We start from the raw sequence: 25,789 nt of genomic DNA, 5'->3' as shown, positions 1-25,789 counted from the left end.
AGAAAGACGAATAACAAGTATTCATTATTTATAATAATGTACACAGCAGCTAGCACAATACCTAACACACAGTAGGTACTTGAAAGATGATTGATTAGACACAAGGAAGTTCAGAAAAGAGATCTAATTAATCCCAAAGCTGCTAATGCTTTAATTCAGTACTCTTTATTCCTAATCTAGTTTTAGTGAAAGCTCTGAAAAAAGAGGGAAAGGCTTTTCATGGACCATAAAGTAACTGTGGTTCCTGCCTGCTCCAAATCCCATGATCCTAAAAGCTTCAGCTTTTGTCAATGTATGACATTTATAAAATAAACGAATGCAGCAAACAAAGTATGAAAATCAAGGAGGCTGGAGACACTAAATTAATGAGGTCATAACATGGATGCACACTATTCTGTGGAAGGAAAAGCTTAAAAAGCTGGCTGTTTGGTAGGAAACAGTAAAATTATTTTAAAAAGTGAAGGGGACTTAGACTCAATTAAGAAGCATTTATTAAGCATTTACTGTGCATCCAGAGGCAATGAGGTGATGTGAATAAAATGCTGAACCTTTAGTCAGGAAAACTTAATCTTCCCGAGTTCAAATCTGGCCTCAGATACTCACTATGTGGCCCTGAACAAGTCACTTAACCTTGTCTCAGTTCCTCCTCTGTAAAATGGACCGGAGAAGAAAATAGCAAACCCTTCCAATATCTTTGCAAAAACATACAAACAAGCCCAAATGGGGTCATGAAGAATCAGACCAACCAAACATATAAGGAACAGAGACAGTTTGGTTGGATTGTAGTATGGAAAGTAACACATAAGGCTGAAAAAACAGGTTAGGGTCAGATTTTGAAGGGCATTAAAAGCTAAACTGAGGAGTTTATACTTGATCTGAAAGGAAATAGTGAGCTAAAGTTTACTGAGAGGGGTTTGATATACCTGTGCTTAATGAAAATCACTTTGGCAAGTTTGGAGGTTGGATTGACAAAAGAAGATATTTGAGACAGAGGGCCCAGTAAGACGTTATTTGCAGTAGTTTAAGTGATGAGAGCATGGAAATTAAGGTGGTGCTGGCATAAGTAGTAAGAAGAGATGGGCAGATATTATAGAGAGAGAAAATGCAAGATTTGGCAAATGATCCAATATCACCCAATTCAATTTATGGTAACCCCATCAACTATTGAGCAGTGGCAATGAGATGGTCTGCCTTGTTAAAAGATTTAAAACTCATCAAGAAATAAATTTAAGTTTTCTCCACGAAATGACAAAAATTTAACAATAGAAGAATCTCCCATCAATTGGGGAATGGTTGAATAAATTATGATATATGGAGATAATGGAATATTATTATTCTATAAAAAGTGATGAAAAGGCTTTTAGAAAGGCCTGGATAAATAAAAAAATTAAAAAAAAAAAAAAAAAAAAAAAAAAGGCAGGCCTGGAAAGATTTACATGAATTGATACTGAGCAAAACATGCAGAACCAGGAATACATTGCATACAATAATAATGCAAGAATGTGCAAGATCAATCATAAGGCTTGGTTCTTTTTAATAGTTCAATGATCCAAAGGAATCCCAAGATTTTGAACAAAAATGCCATCTGCATCCAGAAAAACAACTAAGGAGACTGAATGTAAATCAACACATTCTATGTTTCCTTCTTTTTTGTTTTTTATTTTTTTCTCTCTCCCATGGTTTTTCCCTTTTGCTCTAACTTTTTTCTCCCAACATGATTCATAAAACAATGTGTATTAAAAATAAATTTACTAGGAAAAAATAGAAGCACCTTTCATTTCTCAAAATCAAAAGAAATACTAGTCTCATTAGATTTCACATGTTATTGAGTTAGTTCCTCTGTTTATTAGCATAAGTTCTTTTCAATCATCTATATGCTCAAAAATATTACCAAGATTACTGAGCTAAGTAAAAATTTACGTTTTCAGACACAGAGAGTAAGATCTAAGGTGGCACTACAAATTTATTTTTTGAAGAGAATAAAATATACACTAAAGATATTTTCATCTGAATGTTAATTGTATTGCAAGGTGATCAGTACAACAAAGGGAAAAGAATTACAAACACTTTTACACAGCACTGGAAATGCAATATTAAGTTTGTAAAGTGTAAAGTTTGCTGCACAATATTGTAGAGAGATAATGCTAAGTTTTCTTTCTGACCATATGCTTCTGATCATATTACATATGCTACACAACAGTAACAGCTACAGATGGGCAGATGAAAACTCATCATACCAAAGAGGGCATATAGACATACGTAATTAAAACAATTAAATAGTGCTTGAAATCAAATAACTAATGTAAATATAATATGTATATATACATACACACATATATCTTTTAAAAACTTTACTGTGAAAAATCATAATTTTGTTATGCAATAGGAATCATATTAACTAAATACAGGCATAAATATTCAATAGGAAATAGAACTTAAAATCCTAAAGAACTAGATTTGCAAAATGTCTATTCTTTAAAAAAGGGTAGATGGGACAGTAAGTGCTTACAGAATCAATGGTTTTAGTGTAAGACATTAATCGAAGACCAGAACTGGCTTAAGACAATAATTATGTAGAACAGTTAATACAAACAACATATGTCTAATCTTCATGCAACCTCTTCACCTTTATTTTTTTTAAATCTCCAAACATGATGTTGAAATTTTATGAGAGAAGATTCTAACTATACATCTATACAGCTTTAATTTTCTATTCTTTACAAAGCTGTTAAATCACTAATCTTGGTATTTACAATATCTTACAACAAAGAAATAATACACACTGAATTATTTTATGTATGGGAGGATGCACCATATAAAATACTCAATATGAAAACTGAAAAAACTGGGGTAAAATGTACTAGTACATAAAATACACAAAAAATTATTATGTGCAGAGCATAACAAATGTTAGTATTAAGTTTAACTACCACAATTAAGTGATACACACAAAATTGATGTTTGGTCAGTTATGGCTTACATCAAGCCTCTTACAACTTTCTCAAAGTAAGAAATACACAAATAGTTTGCAACCAAAAAGGCTTCTGTAAAACTATTTAGTGATGCACCATTTAGTAAATGTGTTAAGAATGCAAAATAATCAAATGCTGCAAAGGAAGGTATTGGATGATATGATCCATTTCTAATGTCTTCTGTTAGGTCTAAATTTCAATGACTTAAAATTTGTGAAAAAATCATCTCCTATAACCCCATTGAGCGCAGATACATTAACTTTGCTTTGCATGGAGCTCTATAATTTATAGACAACTCATCTTTTACCTAACTTCTTGCTCTTTCACTTCTGTAATATCATCTGGTCAAAAGCAACATTAAGACATAACAGGTCACAATGTCAGTCTTTCCAATAGGCCTCACAGACCCAGGATGGTTATCCAACCTCCTGATATAGCTAAGGATCCTTGGGGCAATGTTTATTGCTGCATCCTCAGGACTTCCAGACCTTTTTCTCTGCATTGAAGCAGAATGTTATATTTTATGTGTTGTCTCCTTCCAAAAGTGTCAACTCCTTCAAGTAGGGACTGACTTGCTTTTTTTTTTTTTTTTTTTTTTGGGTTATCTTCAAAATTGCTTAGCAAAAAGCTCAATAGGTAGAAAGCACTTAATGCATTTTTATTCATTCATTCTGACAGGAAATACAAACTATTACTGAAAGCCTTATGAAAATGAATATATTCAAGACCAAAATCAAAAACAATGATTTGGACACTTCTTTGAAAGAGAAATAGAGGGTAACCAGTGTAATTCCAAAGAGGTAGTTTTTCAAGCTTCTAAAAATGTTCTGCATTATTGTACGGTATTGGATTTCCAAAGAATAATTTCTTCTTACCTTCATATAAATATACTAAAGCTGTTATACACGAATTAGTTCCTTAAATCACATATGCTCTGTAAAAGGGTATTTAAAATAAATATTCAACTCAAGAAACTCCAGTTAGTCAACTTAAAATAAAATTCAGAATTTTCTTAATGTTTCAACATGTACACTACAATTCTGGTTTTAAAAATATTAATTTTAGGCAAATATGTATCAAGGAGCCTAACTGCTAATGATTTTCATTATAAGGAAGTTCCATTATAAGAAAGTTGTTTTATATGAGAAATAATAAATGACTTGGGAGTGTTACAGGTTTGTGCCATGACGTAAAGAAAAACGAACTGTTTTTTCCTTTGTTGACTCTTATCTGTACCTCTCCTCTAACTTTAATAACAGATGAGAAATGAAAACATCTTTTTGTGACAAGGAAAACCATGATTCCTTTTTATAATTTAATACATTAACCTGAAATCTAGAGTTCTCCCCCAAAACTCTTCCTGTATCTTTAAATTGAAGGTCTGCAGAAGCTGTTCTAGTGAAATAACAAAGAAAGAAAGCATTTTAAAAAATCCCATCCTATTAAAAAGTGAGCATTGACATAGTGAAAGCCTATGAAAAGAAGCAAATTATTCTTCAGGCTCCAGAAAAAACACAAAAAAAATCTAGTCCCAGAGTTAACCTAATCCACTTGAGAGAAGAGTTCGTTGTTTCCTCGGTCTTCTAGGAAATATGGCAGCCACTATCCTTTTGTGGTTTGATATCTGGTTCTTTGACTGGTTTCAATTCTTCTTCTGGTTTGGGTTTGGCCTATTATAGAGAAGTAAAATGAATTATGATTATCTGAGGCAAGGTTTAAGAAACTATATATATATTATATATAATCAGTTTTTCTGAAAATAGTACTTTTTTCATGTGACACTGTAAGTACTGGTAAATTTATATTACATATCTAACTTAGAAAGTATCACTTTTGCTGAAGAAGAAATTTATACATCATTATTCTTGTGAAAAGAAAATAAAGAACCACAACTTCAACCATGATAATCACTAGCATTTAAATAGCATTTTAAAATTTACAAAGAGCTTTACAAATATTATTTCATTTTAGCCTCACAACCACTCTATAAAAAGTAGATACTATTATTATCCCCATTTTATATCTGAGGAAATTGAGGCAGACAGAGATCACAGAACTAGAAAGTATCAGAGGCAGGATCTTCAATAACTCAGATCTTTCTGGGGTCTAGGCCTAGGGATCTCTCCCTTGAGCCAACTTCCTCCGTCCAAAAACAAAAAGCTAAACCAACCAGTCTTTCCCCTTAAGGAACTCATATTATACCTAGCTGCCATCAACAAAGAGATCCCACATTTGGAAGTAACAAATTCCCTCATTACTTTGAGGTCTTTAAAAGCACTTTATAAAAAGCAAGTGGCTAAGCAATACAGAGTAAAGGCTATTTTATAGAATTAGTTTGACTATGCAAGAGTTTTAAGTCAAACTCAAGAGAGATAAAATGACTGTGAAATAAAAAAGCATTCCCACTTCTTCTAGCTTTCACAGATCTCTAATAATCTTTCCCCTAAATCCCTAATCATTTTATATCAAAATTCAATCATTTATACCATCATCTTTATAAATCAAAACATTTTACAGCTTATTTCCTGAAATGCTAAAATTAAGACCATGTTTTCAAATATTCAATAAAATAGTAAATGTAGAGTATGGAGCTTTAGCACAGAATCATATATTTATCTAGTGCATTCTTTTAAGAGAGTTTAAGATACCACTATCACCCTTTTGTCTCATCTTAAAACAATGTTTACAAACTTGAAAGAAGAAAAAAGCCACATTATTTTGAAAGTATTTACTTCTTAGGATTCAAGAAGAAATATTTAGAAAATTTTCTAGAATGAAACAAATACTGCAGAGCCTTCCTGGATATTAGAACAGCTCCAGATGGAAAGCACTAAATTAGCTGTCATTGCTCTCAAATAAACTTCTACTTTTGCAAACAGGAAAAATGAAGATATTAAATAACAACTCTATGATTCTTATCTTAAATTTAAAACAAAAATGGAAGAAATGAAATGGAATAAGATTCATACACTATCATCCTTTGGCCTCTTGGTGAGATCAAATGCAGCTAGTATTTCTGGTGTCCAGTGTGCATTTACAGGAGGAAATTCAAAAGGTACAGGCTCTACAAGACCATAGTTTGCTTTGAGTTCGAGTTGTGGTGCTTCTGTTGGAACTTTTTGGAAATAGCTATAAAAGAAAATTAAAAAAACAATTTAATGCCAAGTTTCCCTTAAAAGAAACCAAGGACATAAATAATCCATCTCAACTGCCTCTCTTCACCTATTAAAAATGAATCTTATGAGTGTCAGCTGATTCCAAAAAGGATTAACCTCCCCAAAATGATTTACCGAGATGTCAACCCTATGATAAGATTTTTCCTAACCTGACACATAGTAGGTACCTAATAAATATCCCATGATTGATAGTGACTATGTTCTTCAGAGACTTTAGAGACACTTAGTAATATCAAAATGTTGTCTACTAAAACCAGGCAAATTGACAAGTTCTGCGTATTATTTTGTTCTAAAGGCAATAAAGATTTTAGTTAGAAGGAATTAAGGAAAATTAAGGTTACTCTACATGCAAACACATTTTTATATAACCTAAGTATAGGTTATATATATATAGGTATATAATATAGGTATATTTTAAATAAATATACAAAGAAAACAAAGATTCTGATACTCAGACATCCACACTCACATGAAACCGTTTTCTCTCTGACATTTTTCTAAAGTATTTTTCACTAGACTTCCAAGTTTCCTAAAGAATAGGTGCCCTGAAGGTTTGGCTGTTGTCCCAGGTCCTTTGGTTTCTCCATATTCTTTGCACAATGCTTCAGCTTTGGAATAAACTGCACATAAAAAAAGTCTATTAGATACATTTCATGCTTATTCCCACTTATAAAAAAACAAGATTCCTCACAAAAGCGAAATAAGATATGAATTATGCGATGAACAACTATGGGTATTAAACACTGCATTTACTGTTTGACTTGGCTGATATGCGTGTTAAATCTTCTAAAACTTGCTTTCTCTCTCTCTCTTTTTAAATAAGGGACAGTTTCCTGGAGATGGAATGGAAATGATGGCTTATATTTGAATATAACAGTGATGTAAAAATAAAAAGTATCAATACATTTTTAAAAAATTAAAAGCAAACTTTTACCATATAAACTCTGGAAAATTCCCTCCCTAATTCTCATTTGCCTATTTGAAGGTCCCTTTTATCTCCTTAAAAAATAAAAATAAAAAGCTAGTTTTTAAGGGAGATAATATTCCAGCAAGAAAGCTCACATTTTTCTGATTCCTGGAGAGACCTGATTGCTTCACCACATTTATCACTTGCCAGCAAAGTCTGACCATGATAACAGTAAGCCTGGTGGAAGAAAAAACAAGATTTCTGATTTTTACTTTCCCCAAATGGTATGCAACAACAGATATTACTTCTTTTACATTTCAAATATGTCATATAAAAATGTCTTTGACTATTATTTCATATGCTGATTTTCTTCTTATCCTTTTTATTTCCTTTTTTAAATCACAGAAGATTTTTTGCTTAGCAAAAACAAAGTACACTAAACTGTTACAAATACTGGAAGACTGGACTTTCTTACAAGTATTCAATAATGGGAGACACCTAGAAGGATAGAAAGTATTCTGATATCAAGGCTAACTAGAGCAATTTCCTTGGTTGAAGTTTAGGATTAAAGATGGGTTTTAAAACAAAGAGAAAGGAAAATCAATACCCATTACTTATTTAAATTCTACTCTAATACCTTTCATCCAAAAAAATGTATAAAAAGCTATATTATTATTATTAGATAAGTACAAAACTCATGGATCAAACAAAAGAGAGATTTTAACAGCTTAGGAAGGCTATACTAGGTGGGGTGTCACGACTGGTTTTATTAAAGAGATAATTAAGATGAAGGAATTCAAAGGACATTCACTGAGTCAAGACATTAAATTGAAAGTGGCCTTACAAACTTGTAGAAGATAGAAATCAAAGTAGTCTTAATAAATTAAGTCCATAAAAAAGTTCAACAAGAATAAATCATATCTTATATACATAGTAGGAACTACAGAAAACATTTGTTCAGCACCTAAATTTGGGCATGCTAGATTTTTTTTTTTAAACAATGGTGAATTTTTCTGATCTATTTAGCATTAGTCAAGAATAAAAAATGTGGTAAGATAGAGTCTAAAAATATACTGACCAAAGTGATGAAAAGATTAGATCATTAGGTTTTAAAAAGAAACAACCCAAAAAAAGTTTAACAACAAGAGTTGTAATTGTCCAGTCTGAAAAGGAAACAAATGATATCTTCAAGATCTATTACATAAATAAAAACATTGAGCTATTTTCCATCTTGGCTTCAATGAAACTGTAACCTCAGATGTACATATTCTATCAATACAAGCTGCCACCTATCCATGACTTCTGATTCTGTGTTTATTAATTTTATGTCACAGAAAATCTATCCAATGTGCTACAGAATTTCTTTTAATTTTTAAATATTTTATCAGTGAAGTACTCAGGATCTCCATGTGTTATCCTTAACTCTCCTTAAATGACTTGTACACCTCCTTCTCTAATTATGAATTTCCTCAACAATTCAATAATTTAGGGTCTACCTCTATACCAAAATGGGGACTCTGGAGTAGGGTTTTGTAATTGTTTAATTTTCATGAGGGAAACAGAACATAGGTTAAAACTTCAGTGAGAAGGGCTAATTAGAGCAAGTTATCAAAGCTTTCAATAATTTAGGGTCTACCTCCATACCAAAATGGGGACTCTGGAGTAGGGTTTTGTAACTGTTTAATTTTCATGAGGGAAACAGAACATAGGTTAAAACTTCAGTGAGAAGGGCTAATTAGAGCAAGTTATCAAAGAAAGCTAATGTAAAAAATGTCAAACGAGTCAGATCCACGCACCTAGATAGCAAAGTATATTATAGGATGTTATAGAACAAAAAGAAATTAATTCTTTTAAATGGGATTTATACTTAGAAAATGAAATATTCAGAGTTTAAATCAGTTCTCTGTTAAAAGACATTTCTCTAGCTATATCAAGAGTACAAATCTTTGAAGTCTCTGACTAGAAAATAGGATGGAGTAAGATGTAGATGATCACATTCAGTTCACTTTCCCTAGTCTGTGTTAAACTAAATGTTTGTACTAGAGAATCACTAATGAATAGGCTAAGTAGTTGATACCTTTCTGTTCTGCATTAAGCCAGAAATTAATCAAATGTTTTCAAAATAGCAAATGTGACATGTGGAAGCAACATTTTAATATTATACAACATTAAATAAAATACTTACATAAGCTGTGTAAAAACACATTTTCAAGTGAAGGTATTTTCTCCATTTAATAGTATATGTAGGCTCCAAACTGGATAACGTGTGATCTATAATTACATTTATAAAGCAAAACATAAATTCTCTGACTCATAAGAATCTTAAGATTTTCCTTTCTTCCAAAGAGTTCAAATTCTATACCATTTCAGACTAAAAATCTAAAAAATTCTTATTTTTTCTTAATTTATATTCTTAAAACAAACACTAAAACAATTCATTTTCAGTGATAGCCAAGTTAGACAATGAGACCAATCATGTAATGATAGTTTTCTCTTTTGAAGAATGTGGATCCAGGACATGAGGAGTTGAAAAGAACACTAGACTAAGAGTCAAAAGGCTTTAGTTGTGGAGGTGGACAGTTCTGGTATTACTTGTACCTATATGATATTGGGCAAATTTTTTTTTTTAATATTCGTGAATTTAAGCTTTCCCAGATGTCAAATAGAGATAACATTTTCATGCTTAACAGGGTTGTAGTGAAGTTCAAATTGGTAACAGATGTGAAAGTGCTTTGAATACTTTAAATCATTACACAAGTTATTATCACTACCATAATCATTTTAGATATGTAAAGTAAATGTAAAGTAAAATAATGCAAGATAAAAATATAAAATTCAATAAAATCCAATATTGATTCCTAAAGCATAATCATTATCTTTTAATTTTACCTATTTAATTGAACTCAACATTTCTTAAGTATCTACTATATGAAAGGTCTAAAGACAAAAAAAACACCACTTGTGAAAAGAATGATGGACCAGGAATCAGAAGCTTTGAAACTGACAAGTGGAAATTAAGAATTAAACCAGAAATTTAGTTAATGAACAAACAAACCCTGTACCATAAAGGGGGATATCTGGTTGCACTACTAATTGCCTTCTTTCTGCCTCCCAGTTTGGGCTTTTCTTTAGGCATACATGTGCATGTTTTCAGGTTTATCCAAAAATACCATAGGAGCATGGTTTTAGAATTATATGGTTTTAAAACTATAAGAGGATATCAGGATGGCAACCAAAAGCTACTTCCCCCCTTCAAGAAAGAATTATTACTTATTACTGTACTCCTTAACTTATCCTTCATACTTGTAAACTTCATACCTGTAAACACTCAATCACCCACACTAGCAGAAATTATCTTCAACCTCAACTTCATCTTTTCTCATGCCCACTGTACTCATAAGCCAACCCCATCAACCATGTCTCACTCTAATTCTGCCCACTCTCTTCCACTACAGCCTCCAGAGTTACTATTCCATAATGAACCAGCTTCCTTTCATTTTGGTACTCTCTGACACCCCTAGTTTTATTCTTATATTAAGACTTTTAGAAATCACAGAAATAGCCCCTTTTCAAATTGCTACATTGACTCTAATTCAACTGAGCTCAATTAGCAGAACTAATCCATCAAGTCATTTAACTTCTCTGCAAAATAAAAATGACATACATATAGCCGCCTCACACTGCTGTGAAGAAAGTCCATGGAAAATGACTATGAGATCATTTGGAAAGTGATAATGCTGTACAATGAGATAATATTGGTAAGAGTTTAGCATTTACTTTTTTATTGGGATAAAATTTCCATTTCCATCCACAGGAGTGGCTTCATTTTATTACATTTTACTTTTAAGTAAATCAATCTACATGGATACCTGTCTGATAAGTGGCTTACAACAGTATCCCTAATTAAATAAGTGGAAAAAAACAAGTAAACTCTTTGAAGGCTAAGGAGCACAATAATGAACTTAAAACTCACCAGCTCTTTGATAGAAATTGGCTGTTTCATGTGCCAATGCAGCAATTAGACCAGGATTATGTTTGAGTTCTATTGCTCGAGCAATTGTAACTGAAAAAGAAAAAAGAAATGCACCCCTATATTAAGAATTACAACAGAATACAAGTTCAATTTGGATATATAGTAAGAGTAAAAGTATAAATCTGTTTCACTAAAGTTTTAGGACCAAGAATAAGAATCTGCTAGATAACAATTTTAATGTGAAAAATGTAAATTACTGAAAATAAAAGCACTAGCATGCAGAAATTTCTGAGTTCAGTTGTACAGTGCTAAATCCCCCAAATGTTCTAAGAAATGTGGTTTTTTGCATTAACTATTAAGTTACTGTAAAAACTATGAGACACACCATGAACTATTCCTACAAAAGGATTAAAAATGAATCAAAAAAGCCCCTAGCACAAGCTCTCAATCTCATAGGTGTATGTCTGCCTCTAAGCAAATTTAGAGAGCACAGAAAAAAGCAGGTGCAAATAGCAGAAATGGAAAGGGGAGAAAAGGAGAACAAATAACAAGAAAAAGGGAGTGATTTTTCATTTTCAGAAAAAGTGGAATGAAGTTAAAAGAACCAGAAGTCTTTCACCTTGTTTAGTCAGAGAGTCTTGCTAGAAACTAATAAGGCCAAAAGCTTTTAAAAAAACTTTTTAATTGCTTTTGACTACAGATTTTTCAGAATCAGTTGTCTTCTGGACAATGTAGCTGAATTGCAAAATAAAGATACTTGTAGAAAATTAAGTTCTCTGAAATTCAATGCTACATTGTGATATTTGGGAATACCTTCTTGAGCTTCAGCTTGACATTGAATAATGTAGGAATCTATGAGTCGAACTTCCAAATCCCTGCCTTTTTCTGCAGGTGTGATAAGTTTGGGAATATGGTTTTCCTAAGAGAGAGCAAAATACATGCCAAATTTTATTTTAACCCAAATTATTGTCATCAGCTGTTTAATATTATATTTAAATATTTTAAGTGAATGATACTTCTAAAAGTTGATATGAAACATTCAATTTGGGGATTTGCTAGACATTTCAAGGGCAAATTAAAATTGTGCTAAATAGAGCAGTTTTAATGGCCAAAACACAGAAGAATTACATGAATTTCACACACCATAAACTAGTAGAACAGAACTGCAGCCGCAAATAATTTTTGGTTCAAATCAAGGAGGTATAAAATGTTTATGTATATAACTCATACATTTTGGAAAACATTTAGCCAGAATGCTAATATAACCAAGTTATCTTTTGCTTGTATTCTGAACTATGCTTTAGAGACAATTAAAAAAACTGAATATACAAGGGAAAAAATGCACCTAAAAGACTCATATGAAAAATACTATGTAGAATAGTTTTTATACCTACAATAATTATCTCATACCAAAAATATAAATGATAGATCATATTTATAAAAAAAGTTTTAATGCTTAAAAAGAACACTTTCCTCATAAACTTACAAAACAGCTACTATAAATGATATAATCATTTTGCAGATACATTACAAAAGAAATTTATTAAAGGCCTGCTGTGTATACAGCAGTTTTAGACAATGGAAGAAAATGCAAATTTTGGATAAAACATTGCCCTTGCCTTCTTGGAGATTTAAGAATAATATTAACAAGATAAAAGACCAAGGAAGTTGAAAAAGCAAAATCATGAGTACAGAATGTTTTGGCTCCAGGTTAACCAGAAATGAAGGCTACATTCCTAATTTTTTTTCATCCCCACCCTATTAGAAGCAATTGAAACAATACACTGTGATTAAAGATCTTCTATTTATTAAGTTCACATTTCTTTACATAAAAAGTTAAGTAGCTATGCCATAGCAAAATAATAATGTAAAATAAAGGACTAATTAGCAATATATCTAAAACAACAAAACACATTTCTTGAATCTTTTCAATGACACTTACAAGCTTTGAAAAGTGAGAAAATTATCAAAAGCAAAAATGTATTTTGGTACCTTCAAATGTTTGAAAATCCCAGCTGCAATTTTTAGGCTTCGATGAACTTCTTTTGCTTCATCTTCTGTTATGCTACAATATAATAATACAAATCATACTAATTCTTCTTCTTGGTTTTCTAAGAATACTTCAAATCAATAAAAGTGATTATTTATAGAAATTCTGGCCTTGTTCTTTTTGCAAATTCAATGCTAATATTGCATATTATATCCTAACATTTCAATCATTAACATTTAGATATAATTTGCATATTTTAACAAGAAAGCATTACAAATCCTCAAATAATATTTTACATACACATACACGTGCGCGCGCACACACACATGCATACGCACATGCACATATTCTTTGCCCCTCCTATTCACACTTACTTTTCTTTTCCAGCCAATCTTGATGCATATTTGGTATACCATAAGGCTACATTAAATGCCATGGAAATCAATTCAAACACAGCATCTTGCTGGGCACTAAAATTAAACATATTTTCATTAATTTGGTCATCTCATATCTATATAAAACATTAGCATCAATGATTTCTTAAAATACTATCAATTAACAAATATTTATTTTGAATGTCTACTAGTGAGTGAAGATTACAATATTATCTTCAAATACAATATAATCTAGTTAGAAAGGTAAGACAACTATAAATGAAAATGCAGTGGGGATACAAAACTATAAAAAGAAAGTTTCTGCCTCAAAGAGTGTCCATTCTATCAGAGGGCACAAGTACACATGTAAACACATACCAAATACAAATAAATTTGAAGTAAATGGAGGTACTATCATCTGGAAAACTGAGAAAGGCCTCATGTAGTATCTGGGTTTTGGGAAACAACAAAAAGACCAGTTTGGCTGGATTAAAGACTGCTTGAAAGACAATAATGTATAAAAAGGTTGGGAAGGAAGACTGGAGCCAGATTATGTATCTAGAGAAAGTCACTAAAGTTTATTTGGAGTGACAGGGTCAGATCTGTCCTTTAGAAACATTATTTTGGAAACTATGTGGAAAATGGAAAGTGGACTGGAGGGAGAGCCAGGGAGACAGCAAGAGCTGAGAAAAATACTCTATATGGTGATGAGAAAAAGATACAGAAAAAAGAAATTATGGAGATAGAATTTATAAGATTAGCCTACTACTGGATATGGAAGGATGGACAGGTAGAGTGAGAAATTGAAAAGAATCCTATCTTACAACTTATGAGTAATTCAGGAAGGAATGATTCTCAAGAACAGATTAATAACCTGGTCTTGAGGTCAACTGTCAAAGAATAGAAAGGATTCAGATTTATAAAGAAGCAAGCATTTCTAATTAGAGGACTGGCACAATAATAGGGAAGTATATAAAAGGGATTGTTTTTCAGAGATTTCACATGTATGTGTATATTTAAACAACTTAATGGTATCTAAATGACTGTACCTTAGTATCAACCTTACCACCTGCTCTATCCCCTACCAATCCTAGGATTTGGGTAAATTAAATAGCTTCTCTTCGAATAACTTTTTAGTAGCGTCTCTGGGGTTCTCTAAGTATACCAACATATCATCAGCATAGAGTAATAATTTAGTTTCCTCCTTGCCTATTCTTATTCCTTTAATCTCTTTCTCAACTCTTATTGCCAAAGCTAGCATTTCTAATACGATATTAAATAGTGATAGTGGGCAACCTTGTTTTACTACTGATCTTATTGGGAATGGTTTCAGTTTGTCCCCGTTACATATGATGTTTACTGCTGGTTTTAAATAGATGCTCCTGATTATTTTAAGGAAAAGTCCATTTATTCCCATGCTCTCAAGAGTTTTTAAATAGGAATGGATGTTGGATTTTATCAAATGCTTTTTCTGCATCTATTGAGATGATCATATGGTTTTTGTTAATTTGATTATTAATATGGCCAATTATACTGATAAGTTTTCCTAATATTGAAAAAGTCCTGCATTCCTGGTATAAATCCTACTTGATCGTGGTGTATTATCCTGGGGATGATTTTCTGGAGTCTTTTTGCTAATATCTTATTTAAGATTTTATAGCTTCTCTTCAAAAATGGTTAGAAACATCCTAAAGATATCATGCTACCTGACAACATAAAGAGTTTTCTGTTCCACACATAACATTCCTGTTAATGGCAAAATACAGGCATTTAAATATCAGACAACACAACTTTTCTTTCCACTGAAGATCAAAAAGTGAATTGAAATGATTAGACATTAAAAAAGATCAATTGTTGAACTATTAGAACAGGCTACAGTCAAAGAAGATTGTTATTCAATTTCTTCCTTTATTTATTAAGATACCAAATTTTGTTTTGGAACAATTTTTAAAATAAGGCATTATCTCTATGATTCCCTAAAGAGCTAGTATTCCATGAAAATCACCTCGTTATGATTAGGAATTTTCAATGCTACTCAGCAAAAATTCATTAAATACTTACCAGTTACTTTCAGTTTTTATCCCCAGGATTTAGCATGGTATTTTGAATATATGTAAACAATTAATGCACAGTGAATCCTTCATTCACTTATACTATATGCAATGTACTTGTATATACTGGGAATTCAAACACTAAAATGATAATGATCATTTTCCTACATGGGGCTACATGGGAGCTGTGTAACCCTGGGCAAGTCACTTAATCCCAACTGCATCAGCTACAAAAAAAAAAAGAAAGAAAGAAAAAGAAACCACATAGGAATGGGATAATACAACATGTATAAAGGAACATGTAATACAGGGTATTTTGTAGAAGAAAACAACAGCAAGGGAAGGAACAAGAAGGCTTCTCACCAGAGATAGCATCTGAGCTAAGCCTTGAGGAAAGATAAGGCATGTAACAAACAGAATGAGCAATTCAGGAAGGAATGATTCTCAAGAAAAGATTAATAACCTGGTCTTGAGGTCAACTGTCAAAGAATAGAAAGGATTCAGATTTATAAAGAAGCAAGCATTTCTAATCAGGGGACTGGCACGATATGATACCATATAGGAGAGGCATAGGCAAAGTTTTTGCAGGTGCACTGAAGCAGGAGAAAGAATTTTAAGTTAAGGGAATAATAATAGCACTAAATAGCTAGCTAAAATGTAGAATTCATGAAGAGGTATAATGAGGAATAAAGTTGAAACTGTAATACATAATTAATTGATAATATTTTAAATGGTAAGGAAGGATATGGAATCCCTCATTGATGCTGGAGAATTTCAGCACTGGAAAGAAAGTAGAAAAGGACGTAAAGAAATAAAGCTTATTAGTACAGACAGGCTTGTTGTAAGGAACTAACAGCAAGAGATCTGCTCTCTAGAGCTCCCTTTCAAAAAAGTAAAATACACAGAGAAAGTGAAGTACTTCCAATTTTACTCTTAATCAAATTAACTCAGCTTTAAAAAGACCTACATCTCTGCTTTGCATGTTAGAACTTTTTTTTAAAATTAAGAGTTAATCTCCTCTTGATAAAGTGAAGGTGAACTTACTCCCACCCCCTCCCCAGTTTTCATATGGGTAAAATCTATTTTTCAAATGGATGAAATATTTTTCTTCCCAGTAGGGTACAATGGATTAATTTCTTATTATATTTTTTGAAAAACAACCCTTGTTCAGATTTTTATTTTTTCTTTTTCTCTATTTGTTTTTCAAACTATAGAGCCTAAGATTTAGCATCCCAATAATCAGTTACAAACATTAGATTTAACTTGGCCCTATATACCTTGGAACATGTCCCTGTAATGTATCAGTCCACTTAAAGTTTTGAATATATCTCAATTTGCTTTCTTGGGTAGAGTTATCCAATGAATTTATGAAACCTGAAAAATAAAATTTAAAAATGTTAGTTTCAAAGCACTTCAGATATCTTATAGTAAAGAAATTAAAATATTCAGATGGATACCTTATCAAGCACACACATTCTCTTCTATAGCTTCAAAGGCACTACACTCATATTTACCTTCTCCTTTAAATTCCTGACTATTTTTTTACCCTAACCTTGTTCTCTAACCACCTCTAATCTCACTAGAAATTTGGACAGTAACCCTTAATCCCCTATTTGTTAGGTGTGAGCTTTTGCCTTGTTAAATTAGGGTCTAGACCACATATCCCTTTCTGGCCTTCACCTCATCATGTCCCCATGCAGGTACACTTCCATCCCCAGGACTACTTCCCATTATGCCTCTGAAATGCTTGCTTGCTTGAATTTGTATTCTTAGTGAAGAACTGAAAACATAATAAACACTTAAAGAATGAATGCTCTCTCTGTTCCAAAAAAACTATCTGGCAAAAGTTTAAATCTTGAACATATACAAAGAATAAGAAATAAATGTCCAAAATAGTGTTTAATGACCTCATCTTCCTACCGATTTAACCATTCTTCTGAAATACAACCACAATCTGCCTCAGAAAAATAAAAACAAATCTTGAAAATTCCAAAAAGTATACATCTACTCAACAAAATGGACATTATAATTTTAAATTTTAACTTTAATTTTAATTTTTATTTTTTTTGCTGAGGCAATTAGGGTTAAGTGACTTGCTCAGGGTCACAGAGCTAGGAAGCATTAAGTGTCTATGACCAGATTTGAACTCAGGACTTCCTGACTTCAGGGCTGGTGTTCCATCCATTGTACCATCTAACTGCCCCCTTAACTTTAAATTTTAGCAAATAGAAGAAATTCAACACTTAGTAAAACTTTAAACATCTAACCTTGCAAAAGAGAAAAGTAGGAATCTGTCGCATTCTTCATCATTTCTGGGTTACAGGTCAAATCAGTGAATAGCTCAAGCAATCGTGTCCTTGATGATCTCAAATCACTTGAAGAAGAGGGAAGAGAGTAAAGCTAAGTAAGCTATCGTATGAAGTATAAGGAAAATTGGATAATTTTAAAGTACTTAAAAATCCATCATTTCAAAAAGCTAGATCTTGTTTTTATATATGAAATCTTATGAATCCTATATATTCTGAGAAAAATCTGGAGGTTTTTAGTCACCAATAGAAACAAATTAAATTTCTAATTTAATATCTTCAAATGTGTGTTACAAGGGTTTTCTAAAGAGTTCTATAATCATTAAAAAAAAAGATTAAAAAGTTAAAAAAAATTTCATTGCTAATGTGTTGCTGATCTAATTTTAGATAACACACATGACTCTGTTGAATCTTCTAGTTTAGAGACATTTTTAAAAATTCTTATTCATAACTGGCAAATACTCTAATCAACCTGTGACCTCAGATGCCTCCAAAGACAATGTCAATTCACTTATGTCTGTCCATTCTATCTGCTTTGTTCGTGTCTACCTAAAAATCTGTAGCAGAAAGTTCAACCAACATTCCTTTGTTCCTTCTGACAATGCCCAAACATCACCGGAGCTTTCTAGCTATCAAATGCTTATTTCTTTCATCTACTTACATGCCTGGCCTTTCTTTCTGGTTATATATTTCTCTGATGACATTTTTTATAGTGATTCTTTTGTAGAATCACTAATTTCCAATGTGTTTCATTCAGTCTCCTCCTGTCCACCAAACATCTTTTCACTACCTTTTAGGTGATGTTTAATATAATATTCTATAGCTAGCTCAGACTAGATCTTCTAAGACCAAATCCAAAAGTATTATCATGGCAGTATGAAATATAAGTTGGACCTAGTATAAAGATTTACATTAACTTGTGTATTAACCTCATCCTATCCCCTTGCCTCCCTTTCCCCAATGAATGTACTATAAGAGTTGTGTTCCAAAAAATCAGTTTCTTCATGTTCTATGTTCTTTCACAACCAATCTTTATAAACTGCTTGTGGAAAGTCCCAGACCTGGTGACTAAATATTGACAAAGCACTGGTTATTGATGGGTATGTCCCTCAGCCAACCATAATGTTTCCCTAGCATGTTTAATTGACCAATCCTGTAATTGTATCACTTCATTCTATTTTTGGTACTCTCTCAATGGCTATAAAAGAAATTTTTCCTCAAGCAGAGGCAACCTTGACTGCAAAGAAGAATTCTGGATCCAATTGCTTAGGGACTATCAGTCTGCCTAATAAAATGAACATGTGCTTGGAGGTCTGCTCAGTTGCTTTTGTGATAAAAGCATTTTTTGGGGTTTTGGGAATCCCATTTAGACAATACATTCCACAGATAGTGAAAAATATGGACAGTAAATGGAATGTTCTAAGTAGGAACAGAGAGGTCAGTTTGACTATATCACAAAGTATAAATGAGAAAATAATATAAAATGATATTGGAAAGATGTTGAAGTCAGGTTGTGAATATAAAAAGAATGTTTATATTTAATTCTAAGGGCAATATGGAGCTATTAAGAGTTAATCAAGTGGAAGAGTGATATGATCATATTGATCCTTAAAGAAAATCACTTTGACAGCAGCAGAGAGAACTGGAGTAGGGAAAAATTTGAGATACAATTATCAATTGGGAAACTGTTTCAATATTCTAAGTGAAAGAAGATAAGGGACTAAACAAAGATGGATACAGAGTAATTATAAAACTCTTCAACAAAGAATCACAGGATTTTAGAATTGAAATGATCAAACTGTCTTTTAAAAATTGATCCTATTTACAATTAATTAATTGGTGGTGAAGTAGATGGAAAGCAAGGGCCTAGAATCAGGAAGATTCAGCTTTCCAAGTTCAAATCTGGCCTCAGCCCTTATTAGCCTTGTGACCCTGGGCAAATCATTTAACCCTGTTTGCTTCAATTTCCTTATTTGTAAAATGAACTGGAGAAGGAAGTGGCAAACCACTCCAGTATTTCTGTGAAGAAAACATCAACAGGAGAATTAAAAGTCAGACATGACTGAAAGCAAGTGAATAACAACTGCCTAAGTCATGGTTCTTTGTCTCTGAACTTTGTTCAGAAATTTAGCTGGTCTCTAATGAATTAAAATTATATTGTTCTTGCCTCAAAGAAATCTACCATCTGATGTAGTATCTTTATGCCACCAAACTGTCTGGTTTTTATCCAAGATGTCTCATCCACTATTGTTAAATAATAAAGCTTGCAGGTAAATTCAAATAATGAACATTTCTTAGTCACAGTAGGGAAACAGGGGGATTGTTGCTGACCCTTCATTCTTAATTTCTAAGCATTCATATTGTCCTCCAAGTCTCAGCTCTGTTTCCAATTATACTGATTTCATCATTCAAGATGTTGAATTTAACCAATTATAACTTGTTCCCAACCTACAAAGTCCTGTTCTTTATTCTGTATTCCCCCAAATCATAAAAGAGCTCTATTCTCATCATTAGGAGGAGGTTTTAGTTTTGCAGAGGAAACTGAGATCCTATTTATTTGTAAATTTCACTTTACTAATAAATTAGTCACACTTAGAACTTTGTGCCTCATTTTATCTTAATTTTAACTGTGTCAGAACTCAACAGAGACCGTCTAGTCCACAATATACACTTTACAGAGAACGACTAAGGAGTTTAAATAACTTGTCCAAGCCAGATGACTACTCAATAGTAGAGTTAGAACCAGGTCTCTGATTTCCAATTAAGTACTTTTATATACTACTAAGCTGACCTACACAAAACAAGCTACTCTTTCTGATTTTTCTATTTCTTTTTATTAGAATCATAATTTATCTGGTTACTTAGCTGATTCCTCAATCACTGATAATTAGCCAAGTGACATACTTCTTAGAAGAGTCTCTTCCATTTTATTTCTGTTGCTACCTTCAAATGCCAAGTCTTCATCATCTCATAACTAAACTACAACAATCTCCTAAATAGTGTATCACTGGTTCCCACCCCCAAGTCAATTCTATATCAACTTAACTTACAAACTGCTACTATGTCAGTCTTCCTAAAACACGGTTTTTGGTCAAATTTTTTTGTTCAAATACTCCTTGTTAACGACAAGTCCAACCACAGTAGTCTATATCTTTAAAACTTTCCATAATTTAGCACCAAACTATTTTTTCAAACTTACCCCCAAACATTCCTTTTATGATTATGATAAAATTAGTCTACTCAATTAATTAACCCTGTAACACTAAGATGACTAACATTTACATAGCCCTCACTTTGTGCCAGGCACTGTGTGAAGTATTTTACAATTATTATCTCATCTGATCTTTACAATAACCCTGGAAGTAGATATCATTATCCCCATTTTACAGTTGAGAAAACTGTTAGGATCCCCACTCTCTCGTTTTAGTATTAGGAGACACCCTCTTTTCCAAGCCAAGGCCCAACAGGCAAGCTGTGCCCTGAGCTTGACATAACAACAATCCTTTGTGGCTCATCATCTGGATGATATCAGCTAGTAAGTATCTGAAGTCACATTTAAATTTAGGTCTTCCTGACACTAAATCTAACACACATTATTAGCCTCACAGTTTTTCCAAACCTGTTATGCGTACTCTCTGGCCAGGTTAAACCTAATATAGAGTCCCCATTTCTCAATTCATAACACACTATCTCTGATAAATTAACAACATGCTTATTTGTGACATCTTTTGCACAATTTTTTTCTACTTAATTTAGCTTTTGTAACATAATTTAACTGTTCTGGCAAAATATAACATCTGCTATGTAAATATGGAGGAAAAAAGCCAAAATATCTCAAAGATATAAAATTGGGAGTTTTAACTTTTCACATGTTTTCTCTACAACTAAACAGCAGTTAACAAGGATAGATAAGTACATGTCATATTACTCTATGTTGTCCATCAGACCTAGCAGAGTAAATGAACAAAGCACAGTAGTTCAAGAAATGTCGGATCTAATTCAAACTTACTTGCAAATTTTTGAAGCTGCAGGAGTTGTAACCACACCATAATAATTAAAGGAGACAGGTGCGGTGGCTTTTAATGGATTCCGATGAAACCAGTGTGTCATTTTTCCTAGATGTTTTCTACAGATCTATATAAAAGAAACCTAAACACACAGGAGGAAAAAAAAAGTATAGATCAGAATGTTAATCAGGAAAATTTTATAAAGTGAATTCTTAACCATTTTAATTTTAAAATGAAAATTTTGAATATGTAATATTTTGTTTTTCATATTTACAACATAGATTTCTAGAATGCTTTTCTATTAAAAAGACTGTACTATATTTAAATTTTGTTTACACAAAATTGATTGGAAACCTGTCCTATATCAATTGTGGTTTGCAAAGTAATACTGAATTTATCTGACCCAGTATAGCTGCTGCAAAAAACAAAAGCAAAGAGTTATATGAAGAATGTTCTTCCAAATAACCTTTAACAATGGATCAGATATTACTGTTTGAATTTAAATTTAGATTTCAATAGAAAAGACCAGTTTCCATAATTATTTTTCATGTATTTCATTAGTGGTACATAAATCTTTATATTTTTTCTTTGTGAAAACATTTTCCCTTGCAGCAGCAGGAAAAAAAAGAATCATTATTTAAAACAAATTCATTGAGCTTAAAAAAAAAATCCTTCCCAAATCACTCTACCTATAATTTCTTAAAAAAGAAAAAAAAAACTCATTTAAATGCAATACTATTTTTAAAAGACTGTCTTCAGGAAGGCCTGAGTTCAAATCTAACCTCAGACACTTAATACTGCTTAGCTGCATGACCCTTGCATGACCTTGCATGCAAGTCACTTAACCCCAATTGCCTCAGGGGGAAAAAAAAAAAAAGAAATAAGAAAAGACCGATCTACATTTGGTCGTCATCTGAAAAATAAAAATATATCTATGTATTTCTAAAAGATTCCTGGCAATGAAGAATATAACCATTACTTTAAAATTAGGCCAGGAAATAGTGCCCAGAAAACATTTTGTCAAGAAATATGATTCTGGAATATTTACTTCAGTTGGCCTCACTACAAAATGTTTAAAATCAATCTTTATTGGCTTTTCTTATTGCTATTAAATTGGTTTAACTATTTTCTGGGACACTAGTTAGACAGAAGTTTAAAACAACAACACAAGTCATTTATATACCACTTGAACAAAGTGCTTTCTTTTTAATATTTTGGTGAGGTAGGTGGTGTAAATATTATTGCTCTGGTTTTACTGATGAGGAAAATGAGGCTGAGGAAGTGACTGATTCTATAATCCTATAATTTGTCAAGCATCACAGAGCTAAAATTAAAATTTTAAAATTAAAAAAAAATTAAAACTACTACATTAAACAAAATAAATTCGAAATCAAAAATAATAATCTGTTCTTACTTTTATCTTTTACATTAATGGTTAAAAATAAAGTTCATAAACCAAACAGTTTCAATTGCAATCCTTTCCCCTCTAATAAGACAGAACTTTGATGTTCCTTTTATCCTTAAATGGTTATTTATCTTAATGGTTGTAAACATATTTTTAAATGACAGTATAAATACTAATACTTTATAAGATCATTGATAAAGCGCTTTTAAATATAAAGAAATTGAAGTATAGCCATCTTAAGTAACTTGCCTCAAATCACACAAATAATTATCAGAGGTAGGAATTTAGGTCTTAGAACTGCAAGCAGCCACAGTACACTGCCTTTCCAGATTATTCCATGCCAGAATGACCAAATGCATTTTTGAAAATGAGTATGATTTATTTAAATGAATATCAAAGAGAGGAAGGTAATCTGTTAACAGATGTTCTGTGGGAGGAAAGAAATTAAGCAGATGAGACACTCCTTAAAATTTTTTTTCAAACCACATGAATGGATTTCTAGGCAGCATCTTCTTTTTTTTTTTTTTTTCTAGTTTGGGCTTTGTCATATTCTTTTTTTTTTTTTTTAATTTTTATTTAATAATTACTTTATATTGACACTCGTTTCTGTTCCGATTTTTTTTTCCCTCCCTCCCTCCACCCCTAGATGGCAAGCAGTCCTTTATATGTTGGATATGTTGCAGTATATCTCTAGGCAGCATCTTCTTCCTCAAAGTTATTTTTTAAAAGGGTCATTATACATCTGTAGAGGATGCTTTAGGTGTACTCAACTTGAAACCAAACAAATTCAATTACTTAAAGTCAAGTGTTTACAAAGAAGCTAAAAATAAGAGCATAGAACTCTGCACTTTCCTAATGAGTCTAAAACTAAATTTACAAAATTCATGAGCATCTTTTTACTACTGAATTTATGCCAAACTAAGTTATATGTATCACTACATAGGATCACTACAATCTACTACTCAGTATGAGATCCGGTAGTTTTAGAATGACATTTTAGGAAATAATTCTTTATCACCTAATGAGAGGAAAAGTACCTTCCCAACACTTTCCTGTTAGTCAAGCTTCACAAAATACATTATTTAAACTAAAGTCTGATTTACAAAAAAGTACACTTTTCAAATAGTTGCAATTTTCATGAACACATTTTAACTTTCCCCAATAAAAGCAAAAATCGTTCATCGCTAACAAAGAAAACATTTGCATCACCATCCCTTTGGGAACTTCCAACCCCTTAGCTATTTAACAATCCACTTCTCATAGAGAAATCTCACCTACAACTTAACTGTGTCATACGAATCTGGTGACTACATGGATTTGGTATAAATCTGGCTATAATGAACGAAGTGCTTCCAGTTTCAGCCGGAGTCTTGGAATTCTTTCCCTGGGATCCATACCTTTCTCAGTTTAATTCCCTCCCTTTGTAACTCTATTTTATGCATCTATACGCATGATTCCAAGAAGGGGTCTGTTGGTTTCCAATCCAAAGGGTCCAAAACACAAAAAAAGGGCGAGGAGCCCCTCGGAGGACCGAGAGCTTCCCGCCTCAACCTCTCACAACTTTGTCCAAGCCTCCCTCTGTCAGCAGGATAACTTGCCCCTGTTTCTGAGACCCCGGATGAGATCTTCCCCGACTGACAACGCTGGGGTGGGTGAGTAGAGGGCAGAAATATACTGGGGGAGACTGGGTGCGCCCCACCAAGTACCAACTCACCTGAGCGCGGGGACATTTCTGGTTTACTCACCTCTTCCTCCTCCCACACCCAAAACAAGCTGCGCCTGCGCCATAGGAGGTATTCGCACGTTCGCCCTCCCCCCAACCTCCCCAGCTCATAACAGCTGGACACAGGGAAGTAGGGAGGAGCCGTGGAGTCATTCCAATCGAAAATAGATAGCATCAATTGCGGAAGACAGGGGAAAGCTACTGCAAGCCGAGATCATCGTTCGCGAACCTTTAGAAGGGCTGTCAAAATGCATTTCGCTTCTCAGGCAATGGGCTCTGGGGAGCCAAGAGTGTAAAGTGACTCTAGGTAGGATTGAGAGGGAGGAGCGCAGCCAAAGTGAGGATGTTTCCTAATTGGAAGCAGGAGAAAAGTTAAGATACCCCACCTTTACCGAGCGTGTTGTTGGGAGCGGGGGCTTCAATAATTGGGGCGTTTTGGGGTTGCGGACCCCTAAACGGGAAACTAATAATAGACACATCACACTCACCAGACTCTCAGATAACCGTGAAGTAGTTATTCCGGGGAAATAGAGATAATGCTGATATGCTCGAGACTTAAAAGTAATAGGACTACAGGAAACCGAAAACCTCGGGATACTAAGCTAAGGTCACGTGGCCCCCGCAGCCATAATAAGCCCGCAGGCAGAAACCTGAGTCCCACGGAGATCGTTGCTACGGTGGCCCGCGCATCCCCTTCTTAAACCAGCATCCGTCGGTTCTCTCCTTCACTTTAGGGATTCTAGAGTCGGATTGTGGCCCCTCCTTTAAGTCAAGAGTAAAGGAGGAAGAACTCTTTGGGTTTCTCTTCTACGGTGAAGTGCTTCAATAACAATGGCGGCCTCAGGCTCCTCCCGGCTTCTCCGAGGAGGCGGAGCCGACGCAACCTAACTCGGGAGGCGGGGCCC

The 25,789-nt window shown here is 33.0% G+C and overlaps 1 protein-coding gene across 5 annotated transcripts; it reads right to left on the bottom strand.

The window, feature by feature from the left end:
* Positions 1-1,808: 1,808 nt before the first annotated feature.
* On the bottom strand, positions 1,809-25,471 carry BROX (BRO1 domain and CAAX motif containing). Of its 5 annotated transcripts, none has more exons than XM_051993353.1 (13): positions 25,373-25,471; positions 21,759-21,898; positions 17,711-17,817; positions 16,721-16,817; positions 13,393-13,488; positions 13,021-13,093; positions 11,842-11,947; positions 11,029-11,118; positions 9,241-9,326; positions 7,211-7,292; positions 6,618-6,768; positions 5,942-6,101; positions 1,809-4,642 (listed from the first exon to the last, which is right to left on the bottom strand). In XM_051993353.1, exons 2-13 carry the CDS (start codon positions 21,857-21,859, stop codon positions 4,556-4,558), a joined length of 1,236 nt encoding a protein of 411 aa, XP_051849313.1. In that variant the 5' UTR covers positions 21,860-21,898; positions 25,373-25,471; the 3' UTR covers positions 1,809-4,555. The 5 variants fall into 5 exon arrangements, with proteins under 5 accessions (XP_051849313.1, XP_051849315.1, XP_051849314.1 ...); XM_051993355.1 differs by lacking the exon at positions 25,373-25,471 and adding an exon at positions 24,907-25,001; XM_051993354.1 differs by lacking the exon at positions 25,373-25,471 and adding an exon at positions 24,876-24,934.
* Between the last annotated feature and the right edge of the window lie 318 nt (positions 25,472-25,789).

Source organism: Antechinus flavipes, chromosome 4, assembly GCF_016432865.1.
Source record: "Antechinus flavipes isolate AdamAnt ecotype Samford, QLD, Australia chromosome 4, AdamAnt_v2, whole genome shotgun sequence".
In the NCBI taxonomy this organism is placed as follows: domain Eukaryota; kingdom Metazoa; phylum Chordata; class Mammalia; order Dasyuromorphia; family Dasyuridae; genus Antechinus; species Antechinus flavipes.
The sequence above is the reverse complement of the archived record's forward strand: the minus strand, read 5'-3'. Positions and strand labels throughout refer to the sequence as shown.

Excerpts from the sequence above, each read along its gene's own strand:
- BROX (XM_051993353.1), bottom strand. The coding sequence starts at position 21,859 with ATGACACACTGGTTTCATCGGAATCCATTAAAAGCCACCGCACCTGTC. Across the intron at positions 9,327-11,028 it reads CAATTTCTATCAAAGAGCTG|ATCACACGTTATCCAGTTTG; the intron begins GTGAGTTTTAAG and ends ATGTAATTATAG. Across the intron at positions 7,293-9,240 it reads TGTGTTTTTACACAGCTTAT|GCTTACTGTTATCATGGTCA; the intron begins GTAAGTATTTTA and ends TTCTTCCACCAG.